This window comes from Parus major, chromosome 2 (assembly GCF_001522545.3).
Source record: "Parus major isolate Abel chromosome 2, Parus_major1.1, whole genome shotgun sequence".
NCBI classification, from domain to species: domain Eukaryota; kingdom Metazoa; phylum Chordata; class Aves; order Passeriformes; family Paridae; genus Parus; species Parus major.
In genome coordinates this window covers 39,911,689-39,924,711 of record NC_031769.1, presented here as the reverse complement: position 1 = coordinate 39,924,711, position 13,023 = coordinate 39,911,689, and the positions used below count along the sequence as shown (strand labels likewise).

The 13,023-nt window shown below is 38.8% G+C and overlaps 1 protein-coding gene across 3 annotated transcripts in view; it reads right to left on the bottom strand.

The window, feature by feature from the left end:
* Window positions 1-13,023, bottom strand: part of RBMS3 (RNA binding motif single stranded interacting protein 3) — a 446,028-nt gene that overhangs the window by 344,354 nt on the left and 88,651 nt on the right. For all 3 annotated transcript variants that reach the window (XR_004495821.1, XM_019005566.2, XM_015617215.2), the window contains exon 2: window positions 6,940-7,109. Coding sequence is in view for 2 of the 3 variants with exons in the window: in XM_019005566.2 (XP_018861111.1) it covers window positions 6,940-7,109 (170 nt within the window). In the remaining variant the exon portion in view is untranslated. The remainder of the gene's footprint in view (window positions 1-6,939; window positions 7,110-13,023) is intronic.

The window sequence follows — 13,023 nt, the reverse complement described above, 5'->3', positions numbered from 1 at the left end:
AGAAGAAATATTTCCAGCAGCAGTGTCTGAAAGTGCTGCCTCCTCCCATATCTTCCATTAAATCTGGTTCATCCAACTTGAAAGGAGATGAGAAACTCTCACTGACACTCTGTCACACTCCAGTAAAAAGACAGGCACATTCAAAACAGAGGAGAGTGCAGGTGTTCATTTATTTTTACGCAGATTATTTTTCTGCCTTTCTTCCTGACAATGGGTATGTTCACATCCCAGATGGAGCTCTCTGCAGTGCTGTGGGCATTTGCTGACCTAAAGTTTTGTTTTCCCTGATGAAAGAGGCAAGGTAAGAAGAGGATTGGTTCATTACCTACTGAGGCAGCTTTAATGTTTGTTTCTAACAATGGAAGGCGTTTGGGGATTATTTCAATGAGAATGAATGTACAAATAATTTTTCAACTATATCAGGCAAAAACCTGTACATATCCATGTCCATATTTACACACTGAAAAAATATAGCATTCATATAACTGACTGCAAAACTGCAAAGCAACTCATTTTGCCAATGAAGATGTTGCTCAAAGGAAATTCAAGGTCACTGCCTTGCATCATTTTTCTCCTAGAGAGTAACCCCTCAATGTTTCTCATAGCACTGATAAACATCATCACTATAAAGATGTCTTGAATGCAAAAATTAACAAATCATGCCCACAGCATCAAGTTTCTCTGCTTTTATACCTACTTTATGCATCCTTAGCATTCACCATTTGGCTCCTGATCAAAAGCATTTTGACTTTAAAAAAATAACCTTCTTTTCCCATCCTGTCCCTCTCAATAAACTTTTAGGAAAGGTCCATGATATAAAGAACTTGGGAAGAATACAGGTTTCTACAATCTAACCAATCAGTGTGTTTTCATCTGGTGTGGAGAAACAAACATGAACAAATAATAGGAATATACTCATGTAGTTCCCTCCTTGCTTTCTATCAGCACATTAGTCCAGTGGGTGCTTGGTCCAGCAGTACACCCTTCTTAGGACTTAGCTTTCCTGATTTTACTTGGAAAAACAAAGAAAATCATGGGGAGAGGGGAGGGGGAGTTCTGTTTTTTTTTTCTTTTTTTCTCCTCAAGTGTGGGCATTTCTTTAGCTCCCATGAAGACTGATCTCTTCAGCAGATTTCATAGCTATTCCCAATTCTCATATTACCAGGATACACTGAACCAAAATATCCACCAAGAGTTTAATCAGGAACTATTCCCTGTGATGCCACATGGTTCCTATATGAACTAATCCCACTGAATGAGTGCTCTCACCTTCATGCCCTCTCAGTCTCTGCTATATCACAGAGCAATGGTGTCAGCTGATATTAATTACAGGAGAGAGGGAGGTTGTGGTTCTGTTTGAATTAATATGGAAGACAGCGTGCGCATTGCTTTAACATACAGAATGTTACAGAATGCAGTAAGTTCCTTTACCACTCCAAAGATTTCTTCTTAAAAATTGAGGAGCAGACACAGCCTAATACTCTGTAAGTCTGTAAGTCTCAGATAGTTTGGGTTTTGTTATCACCAGGGTCAGGATGAGAACATCAGTTTACACTGGGTACAAATTTTGTCTGACTTCATTGTGGAACAGATTTACTGCAGAGATTGTTTTGGTCCTGAGCTCACTACAGCAATTGTATTTCAGTTAACCTTTATTTTATCTATAGTTCACAGTAATTATTTTTAATTAACTTCTCAATGCAGTAAGAAACAAGAAAATAAAGCAATTTACTTTCCCCATGCCTTCATTTCATCAGTTTTCATATAATAGAATATAAAACAACAATAACAATATAAATAGAATATAAAACAAAATAAAAGGAAAATAAAAATAGTCAGGAATATATAACTCTTGCTGCCTTAACACATGGCAGGAATGACCATCATGAACTTGCTATAAGGCTTGGTCTAATGGAAATGTTGTACTTGTTGCAGCTATTAATGAGACAACCTATCCTGAAAGGCACCTTGAACCCCTCTGAAAACTCAATGAACTCGGCCTTTTTCTGTGAGGGCAAAAGGAATGCACACAGTTCATTTCAAAAATAGTCTAGAATTTAAGTAAATTAATGTGTGACTTTTCAGTTGATAACCTCAGTTACATTAGCCTTGGGACTAACCCTTTAGTAGAACCTAAACAGTGACAGCCTGAATATTTATTCAGATGTTCCACAAGACAAAACCAAGGGCATTCAAAATTAAACGAGTGTTTAAAATCTCACACTTGAACTGTCAAGGAGTCAATTGGGATACCTTCAGACAAAAGAGAAATTTTAAAAAAAAACAAAACCAATAAAAAAACCTACCCCACTAACCCAAACCAACCCTAAAACACTGAATAATCTGCTCCAAAGTATCAATCTAGAAGTTATTTAAAGAAAGCAACACTCATGGAAATCATTATGCAGCAGGGATTTCCCATACCCACAAAACCTCAGAGATTTCTGTCCCATCTTCCTCAAGAGTTAGCCTGAACAGCATATAGACTTACTCTCTTTGGGTTTAAATATTTTTATAGTTGCTGTTTAATTAATTAAATAGGCACTTTAATTTTACCCTGGAATACAAAGTCAAGTTGACTGAATCAAGATGGACAGAGATCATCTTCTGAATACATGTCAATGTCTTAACTGCAATGCAGAACACTTAGGTTTTAGCCAAGTGCTGGAGTTTTAAGCCAACTTTTCAAAATTACTTGGCGGGGGGGGAAGGGAAGAGATATAAAGTAACTCTTTTCCCAAATTTTCTTTCCCTTCTGCAAAGCTTATTTTATCTCTCAAAAAATTTTGGGCCTAAATCTTCTACGGTGAAAAAATTTAAGAATAAACAGAAATACCAAAATATCGAGAAGCAGACTGACTTCTTTAAATTAAATATGTTTTAAAATCATAAAGTTCAGATGTTTAGTCTGTGCATGAGATTTCTTTCAACTTATCTTCACCAAGACACAGTTAGAAACAACAGGATGTATCTAGTACAATAATAAGAATAAGGCACTACTTCATCTGTGCATGTTTTTAAGATGTTGGAATTTTTCTGGGTGAAATATAAGACAATGCATGAAAATTAAAGTGACAGATTATGAATATTTCAAAGATAATAATTTATATTTTGCTACAGTGACACACCATGCAAATTTTCCCATCTATAATGTTACATTTTAGGGCTGATTTATCTTCCACTTTGATGAAAAGCATATTTTGACTGGACAGATACACGTGCAATGATGTATACCACCTCACCAGCAGAGAGTGTGTACCTTCGAGAAATAAATGATAACTATGTGATACTTATTATTATCTTTATGAAATATGTAAGTGTTTAGATTTTATACTAAAGTTCTGATGATCAATATAATCACAGATAGGTATAAAGCCCCTTTTTTTAAGAACCTCAAGAAAGGTTAAGAGAAGCCAAGGTCCATTTTTGGAAGTTCCTTTACTCAGTGTTTGTGAAAATCCAGAATACGATGCATACACAAAAGAACAACAGATTCTTGCTTGCTTTAACACTTTTACTCTTTTTTGATGTAACTTTTGAAAGAGTTATTGTATAGAGTCCCAAAAGATACAGTGCAACCTAACAGCTCCCTGCTGCAAAAGAGAATTTGATGAAATTCTGCTAGACACATGTTAAACCAACTACTGAGGATCAGAACCACACAAAAAGAAAAATCTTCCAGTAGCAATTTTTTTTTCATTTACTCAGCTACTGTACAGCCTATGATGACTTGTTTTCCTTTAGTTATACGAACAGTTTGACAGATTACTGTGACAAGGTTACTCTCAAATTGATAAAAGGTTTGATAGTGTCAGAACATTTGTCAGAAATGTCTCACATCACGTGTAATGGACTCTGCACTTCAAGCATCAATGGTACTCCAGTCTGCTGTTTTCTGTTTAGTGTGCAATGCACACCAACAAAAACACACAGCAGAAAGACAGAAAAGGAGGCAGGATTCATCAAAACAGCCCCATACTTTATCAAACAATTCTGATTAAAGGGTTTCTCTTCCTTAACCCACCTCAAAAAATGCAATTAAATGAAAAACTTTACACGTGACTTGAAGGGTAGCCTCCTTATGGGACTCTAAACCTGAAAATGGGATGGGATATGATAATGCACATAAACATAAGTGTTCCCAGCATTTTCTGAAAGAGAAATATTTTTGGTTTAGAACATTATTCCTCAGCCTGCCAAATGTGAGATATTAGAAGTGATAGTTGTACTGCTAGCAGCCCTGTCCCATGCTAGAGCAGAGGAAATGGGGTCAGAAGGGCTCATTTTAGGCACTGGCAACTAGCCTATGGGAACCAGTGTGCTGGACATAAGCCAGCTTTGGTGAATACTTCCCTCAAATACAGCTCTCCAGAAATATTGTACTTCAAAATAATAATATGTTTTAAGGATTGGAATTAAGGTTTTCACTTCACATCTTGCAGCAAACGATGCTAATATTAGGCTATGCAGGAAGCCTAGGAGCCAGCACCTTCTGCTCATTTGTAAAGATCCTTTCACATGAAGACTTTAATGCCTGGTGAAGCCCCAGCCATGTAAGCTACAGGTGAGCTCTACAGCGGACAACATTTCTGAGCAGAAAAATCCTTCTTGTTCAAAAAGCAGCAGACAGTTTGGTTTGGTTTTAGATGGGTTTTTTGAGGAGAAGAGCTGGGTTTGAGGCTTTTTTGGGGAGTGAAGTCAGGGGAAGAGGTAAGGTCTTTGGACCTTTATCTACCTCTACTGTGTAACCAGCTGCAAAGGTAGAGAAAATATCTTCCAAGATATTACTTAAAATCTACACATTGCTGACATGAGCAAGAGTGTCTGAGATTGCTTAAAAAATCACAGACAAGGGTATGAGCAAAATTCAGATTTAAGCATTTCTCAGATCACACTGTGGCCTGGAAAGGAGGCAGGGGGAATGCACCACAGCTGCCAGTACAAATTATTGTATTTTCAAATGTTTAAGTTTCCCTTCATTGTCTTTCTCTTCTGCTTTGATAAATTCTTTTAATTTTCTAGAAAAAAGAAGTTAGAAGAACTATCTGGTTTTTTCCTTACTGACATTCAGCCAAAGGATAGAAAAATCAGTAAAATGAGTGTCAGCATTTCTGTTAAAGAGCATCTGTTCACACAGGAACCCCATGACAGCAAGACAAAGCCCTCTAATCTTATCAGATTAAGTTTAGTGGAGCACATTAAAAATTTTGCCACAGTGCTAAAAGGAAGCTCTCAGATACTTGATGTGCACTTCCCATACGCAGACAAGGGGTAGGGACACACTCTCTGAACTTCATGATTCAACTATCACTGCTCACACCACAGCCTCACACCATGATGCCAGCACTTAAGCACCAAAGCTGTGAGGCTCCTTTAGGAATAGTTAGTTCAGTCCTGATCAGCTGAAAGCATTAATGTGAACTGGAGAAGGGTCAGACTGCAAGAAGATGTATCACAAAACAGCTTTTTGAACATCAGCAGACTACAGTCAATTTATACCTACTGAGGATCTGTCCCTTGAACTGGGATTATCTGTGACTGTCACATGTGGAAAGTGTCGATGAATGTAGTTTGTACAAATGTCAGACAGGTACACTCACATTTCAGCTTGCATGAAATACGAAACATCACCAGCACACTATTCTCCTGTGAACAGTGAATCAGTTCAACCCACAGAAGCTTTAGTAGCAGAAAGTCACAGGGAAGAATTTCAAGTTCACATAATTTTACTCAAGTCTGGATATCACTTCACTAAGATTTTAGCTCCAGTCCTGGCCAGTCATGCCCACATAACGTGTACTCAGGGAAGCCTTTCAGGATTTTTGATCAAAATCAGGAAAGGCAGAGTGTTATAAAATTGAAAAAATACCACTAAATTGTTACTCCTATTGCAAGCTTCAAAGCAGCAGTCAATTGGATTAAGGTCTGTAGATCAGCCCCAAACCAAAATTCACTTACTGATACCTTTTTGAAAGGCTGTTTTTTGATCACAACATACAGAGATTATGTTGTCTTTTGAACTGTATGGCAAAAGCACTGCAGCTCTATATCATAACAAGAGAGTATTCTTATTTTTCAAATTTCTCCTTGTGCTTATTTCAATGCAAAAAACCCCCCATGTGTTATGCTTAATTCCACCATGGTGATCTCTGGCTGGAATCTCAAACTGGATTATTCCCCTGCTACATATCATCAATAATAATCAAGACTTTGGAATTTCAATCATTTCATATTGCCCACTACATTTAGTCAAGAGAAGAAGGGTAGAAGAGTGCAATGCTTTATAAAGTAGTACTTTTCACAATGCATGAGGAGCAAAGAGCTCCTTTATGCCACCTCTTTGCTTTCTACACAAATAAAAGACAATAAAACCAATCTTCATCAGTACAGTCTGCAAATATGACTCTCAAGATAAACAGGGAGGTAGAAAGTGCCACCTTCTACAGCATCATTTTTCAGTGGCACTGTAGTTAATTAGATGTTAATTATAGGGCTACGAGGCCACCTTCAGCAGGTTTCATACTTCTCAAACTTTGAGCCCAGCAACGTGTGACACAGCAATCATAAAATGTGATAAATGATCAAGGGAGGAACACCCATGTTGTGTTGTGCACTGGGTTGTGATTCACAGATCATTATAACTATAAAATCTGTCATTAGGGAGGTTTTCCTGCCATGCAAATTCTCCTTTTAACATAAGAAATCAGCCACATTAGAACAAACAGAAGTTAATGTGAAGGCGCTCACCTCTTTTTCCCTAAACTCATTACCTGAAGGTTTTTAGCAGGCATTAATTAATCATTCAAACTAAAGGAAAAACAGTCAACCTTCAAGTGCAGGAGGCTTCTGATGCCTTTTAGTGGCCACACAAGTGTAAGCAGGAAGGCCAGCTCTGACATCTTGCTACAGAAAGACACTGAGTATTTTAAGGGCACTTACGGCTGGCACAGCTTGATAAGGTCCTGGTCGGTGGTGCCGGGTGGAAGGCCTCGAATGTACAGGTTGGTTTTACTCAACTGCTCTCCGCTGCTGTTGTTGCTGCTGTTGTTGCTGCTGTTTGTGCTGGGGCTGGGAGGAGCCATGGGGTGGGGAGCTGGTGCATAGGACTGCTGGAAACAGAGCAAAACAAAAAGCCTGTTACTGGAAAAGGCCAAATAGCATGGCAGAAGTGTGTGCTTTACCTAGGTAAATCCCAGAACTATGCTGTGCTTGTCCTGCCCTCCTTGACCACTTCCAGCTGTCCACTGCTATGGCACCTGTACCCACTTCCAGCCAGCAATGCCTTTCAAAATGCAAAACAGGACCAACCAACATTTTCTGTTCAGCCATAGCTATGAAATGCATTAATCTACTATACTTTTTAATTTGGAATTAAAGTAACTAGATCACAAAACAAAACTCTGAAATGACAGATACTCAAGGAGTAACTAGCATTAAAGAAAGAAATTAAACACAATCTGCTCTAAGAGTATGCTAAAACACAAATAAGAATATCTAGCCAAAGGTACAGAAGCTGGTGCCAGAAGCCAAGTTAGTCTTTTCCAAACATGAGGAGCACCCAGTACACACACAGTCAGGTGGCAGAGAGTTGGCTAGTCTGAGAGAAGAAAAAAATTCCAAAGCAGCCTGAAAAACACTCTGTTGTTACGGATGTCTTTCGCAACAGAGAAACAGGGTTTGGAAAAGACGATCAGGCCAAGACCTTCTGCTCTCAAAATCATACCCACTTCTGAACAACCACAAACCACACACAGCAACTGAGAAATATTGCTTAAGAAGTGAGGCATTCTTACAGGGAAAAACAGTATTCTCCCGTAACTCACTGGTAACTACATGCTGTGAAAAAAGACATGCACATGCTAGAAAAATTACTTAAACATCTCTGATCAGAGGCAACAACGGGGAATTTCAATTGCTGCAACCATCCCTGGCTCTCTGACCACTGGAGTATTTACTCACAGCACAGGGTGCCTGCCAGGAGAACAAAGGAGTGATTGGAAGGAGGAGGCCATCCTCCTGTGACCTATGCAGAAAAGCTGAAATCTAGGGAAGAACTTGCAGGAACTGAAGGATCCTGAGGACCAAGCTCCACATGAGCAGCCAGGGGAACTGAAGTCAGAGGTCCAGCAATGTAACTGCCTGCTGAGAGGGAGAAAATCCCATTTCCACAACCCAATCAGCACATTCTGCTAGCTTTATGTGTAGTGACAACAGCAGGTAAATGCTGGACCAATGCTAAGTTAAGCATGCTATGCTAATGGACTAATAAAAGCAAAACATCTGCAATTTTCATTACAGCAGCAATGACACTTAAGTGACTTCTAATATGTCTGTTCTGCATTTAGGCCTTGAACAGAGAAAATATTTAAGTCTGTGGGAAATTCTGATCACGCTAATCAACTGCCCCTTTAATGTCAGTGCCTCTACTTTAGTGCTTATAATTATGCGCACACTAAATCACAGTCTTGGTAGATGGATTAGTAGCTCTAAACTATTTCAAACAAGTCCCTTTATTTAGTTCCTTATTTAGAGGAAAGAAATAAAAAAAAATAAAAAGTTGGAGAATACAAGGGGAGCATCAATGACATGTGATGATCAGACATTTCAACAAAATGAAACAACACACTTGCACCAATGCCTTTCCTCCTGGCCTCCTCCTTCCTTCTTCCCAGTTTCTCCCATTTAAACCAGGAGAGAGGGAACATTGTGCCAAGTGTCAAGACATCAGAATTCCTCTGCAATCTCACCTGGTTGTAATGTGACTCAAGCAGGAGACATTAAAAGAAAAAATACCGTTTTTTAGTGTGATCACCATGCTATCTTGTAATGACATTCACTCTCCAGTAAAAAAGGGCAATGAGCTCCCTTCCCCAAGTCTCTGCACAGATACTTTTGCTGACAATCAAAAGCACTTAGTGCACAAGGATCATATTTCTCTGCACACACATTTTATCACTGGGTAATCCCCACCCACTCGAGTTTCAATGTCATTCCCAGAAATAGACAGCTGAAGAAGCAGCCCTGAGTACCAGCACAGGCAACTACCTCAACTGAGCCCCAGCACTGGGGACACATCCTGGAAATCAGCTCCATGCCATGGCCACAGCCCAGCTGGTAACACTGCAGGCAGCACCAACCTGCATTAAATACATAGGCATCTACACATTATAATATCCTTTCTGAAAGGATATTTAAATATATGTGCACTACAGGGCCATGGAAGAAGCAGGTATGACTGTATATAACACCTTGGGCTTTAATATATCAAGATCTCAGGAAATATCCCATGGTAATCTTGCACATTTTGAGCATTGCTAAGGTAAATTAAAAAGAGAAACAGAGGTTGAGGTTACATTCTTACTGCTTTACCCTACACCTCCCAGATTACCAGGCACACTGAATGCACGTAAATAACGTAAAGCAGTGAAAGATCTTCCCATAAGCCAATGAAGTGCTATGTACTTTAATTATTAATTATTATTATATGTGTCTTAGCAGGGGATAATGAGTAAATGTCCTATTCTCACACCTAACAAGCAAGAAAAAGAAAGAAAAAAAGTGGAAATTTACCTTTGAAATACAAAGAGCAATTTTCATTCTATTATAAGATCTTTATCCTCACACAGAGGAAAACACTGGGGGCCTAATTCTAATTTAAGCTTAAGACATTTTATCCCTCTCAGCCAGCTGAAATGGTATGTAAAAGTGAACACAAATTACATTTACACCAATTTTGAGGCCACAGCTATCAAAAAAAAGAAAAAAAAAGGCCTCAGTTTACAGAGAATGAGGCCATACTACAGGCTGTCCCTCAAGTAAGAGCTGCTCAGACAACAGGCACACATGGATGCCTGGGTTCACAGCAGTATCCTCAGAGATGTTCTAAGGGTCTGCAGAGATGCAGCCACACTCCACTTTGGGGGATGCTGATCTTCTCAGCCCAACAAACACTGCTACACTCCAAACCCTCTTCACTAATAAATCTTAGCCACAGCAGCCCACAGTAATTTCCATGCATATCCAATACCCCAGAATACCATCTGCAGAAAGATTACAAAATTGCCTGTACTGAGGCTGATGACATCTTCTGGCTGGTTGCCAGACTAAAAGCTTCAGGTCAGAAGAAAGCTTCCAATTCTTGTTTCCTGAGCTGTTGAGTGTATGACTGATGGCAGAAGTATGTGCTTTGCCTCTAAATGAACAAAGGATCCAGTTTGGTAATCTCCAAGTAATAACTGGAATGAAAGAAATGACTGGCAATCTAATGATGATCCCAGATATAGACCACTTGGTACGGGGCACTGTCTGGGGAGCCACCTGCACAACTGGTGGTAGGAAATGTGTGCCTTGTTCTGGTCTTGGACACCTCCATGGCTGAGGGCAAAGCACTTAACTTCTCTGCCTCGAGAGCCAGAAGGAGTAGCACTGTCAAGACTGCTTCAAAACACCCTGACACCAGCTGTAGAAACCTGGAAAATAAGTTCTGCCACCACAACCAAGCAAAGGACCTGCACCTCTAGGAAAAAAAAAGAAAAAAGAGAGGCAAAATCTAAATGTTTCACTTCAAAAGAGAGCTGGAATTCAGAGCTGGTTTTGCCATTAATTTTTCACATAACCACTGCAACCAACTAATTTTTCAATTCTCATGCTTCATTATTCAGTGGAAAGTGTGTGGGGAATGAACTGGTTTGTAGATCATTCCAAGCAGCTTATTAATTTAGCATGGATGGCTAATAGGATTTGTTTTCATCTTTGAAAAATGAATGAAATTTCTCCTTTTTCATTATTTAAAAGTGAAAAAATTAATGTTCTAATTCTTATCCATTCTCAGGAATGAACCCTTCTGCTTAAACCCTACAGTTCAATTCTCTGAAACAAAGTGTTCTGTGAAACTGCACACAGCTAAGCATGAATAATGAGATGCACCTTGGTCTTTCTAAGTAAATAACCCAGCAATGCTGAACCAGAAGCCTCTTGGATACTAAATGAACAACGCCCCTCCTTCCAACATCCAACCTCCTTACACTAGAACGGTATTTATTTTTCTATGGCAACCAAGTAGTCTCAGGTAGTTTTTCCACTAGTTGCAAGCTTAGACTAAAGTATTTTCCTTCCAAAGCAAAACACTACTTAAAAAGACGAATTTCAAATATTTTTCACATGCAATTCCTTTTGGATGGGAATCATAGGCCCCAGATGCCAAGTTGTAGAGTCTGCTTTATTAGCAGCAGCTGGCTCCTTGGCAGGCTTCTGAGGCGGTCGGGCTTGTGGTTTTGGAGTGGCCTCAGAGCCTAGGATGCAGCTGGACTGCTATGCTAATGGACTAGCCAATTTGTTTGTAGTCACCTTTGGCTATCCCAGATTTGTACTCTTTTATCCACTTGAAAGGGAGGTCTTGGAAAGATTGCCTATTAACACCGATATGTTGACTTTTCCTATCATAGTTCATATTTTATACGAGAAAATAAGTGCAACACACAGTCCTACATTAAAACATGCGTTATTTAAGCAATTGTACACACACTATCCATTTCACTCTGAATGGAGTGTTTTCCAGCTGCTAGATTCATCTAAGTGCCCAATTACAACACAATTCCCTTCACTCCCAATTGAGAAAAATAAAATAAGACAAAGTAAATACAAATAAATTGTGCAAATAGCACTTAACAGCTCACATTAGGAAAACACTGTTCTCTCTATACCCTACTGTATGAAGGAGTAATTTTTGTGAGCTGGAGAGTTCTTACTAGCCAATTATAGAGAGGATGAGAGGATGCCACCAACTTTTAGTCTGTTGATGGGATTTTGGAGCTGAGTGAACAGAAAAATCTCCTATTAAGCAAAAGACAATCATCACAGTTAAAGAGAATGCAGAGCAATAAGGGAAATATTGGGGAAAAAAAGAGATCAAAGTAACAGCAACCCTCCTGCCTTTGGTTTGTTTCCTCAGTGAGGATCAGCACCAGGAGGTAAGCTGTATTTCTCATTCATAGAGAGGTGGAACAGACAAGTGAATAAAAAATGAACATTAAAGCGAGCAACACAGACACCTCATGTATTTTAGAAAGGCTTTGGTCAAGGGAACTCAAGTTATAATTTTCTTCCCAAGTCTGTAGGGAATTCACTGCTCTTGCAGAACCCAGCCATGACTACTGCCTATCACCCATCTGGCCAATGAGGACCTGGAAGACAGAGCTTCTTTTGGATGCTTCTCTGCATAGTCAGGCCTTTCCCTGGCCGTATAAGAGGAAATAAATAGATACAAAAGGGTCTGTGTTTTCTAACTCCTCTGCACAGCAACAAAGCTTCCTAGACTGTTTCTGTAGAAGCACCAACTCACCTCTTGGCAGGGTTTTCAATTTGTAAATGAATGGCATGTGAAAACATGAGTAAACTCAGAAGATGAACACAGACAATAAGGTTCAAAGTCTATTCCCTCAATCAAGAAAGCCAGATCACACCTCAAGAGGATTTTGATTTCTCTGAATTCCTTCCAAGGTCTTTAAAAGTGATTTGCTGGATACAAGAAACCCAAGGAGTCAGAGCTGCCGGGTTACACTCTCTGTACCACAAAATCACTGTGCTACTCCAAGCAAGTCATTTCAGTTCCTTACATCTCAGTTTACTAATCTGTAATGATTCTTCCTTACTTTCTTAAAGCATATATAATGCTCTGTGATTACTGGATGAAAGATGCTACTAAGGATTGCAATATTATTTAAAGATGAGGGAAATATTATTAAAGTCTAACTTAATAACTAGAGCTAAACCTAATTCTTTTGCAGATAAAATTATTTCTGAATACAATGATTTTGCTATTCTGTATCTAAACTGAATGAATGAAATAATTTAAAATAATAACATACCAATCAAATTCATTTTCTCATTAATAATATTTTTTAATTTAAAAACAAATTTAGAAGTATGTGTTCACAAAGCTATTGTGATTGTAATTTATGCATTCAACTCACTTTATTCCAAATGATATCTTTATTACATGAGAAAAAGGTGCAATTGTGTTTT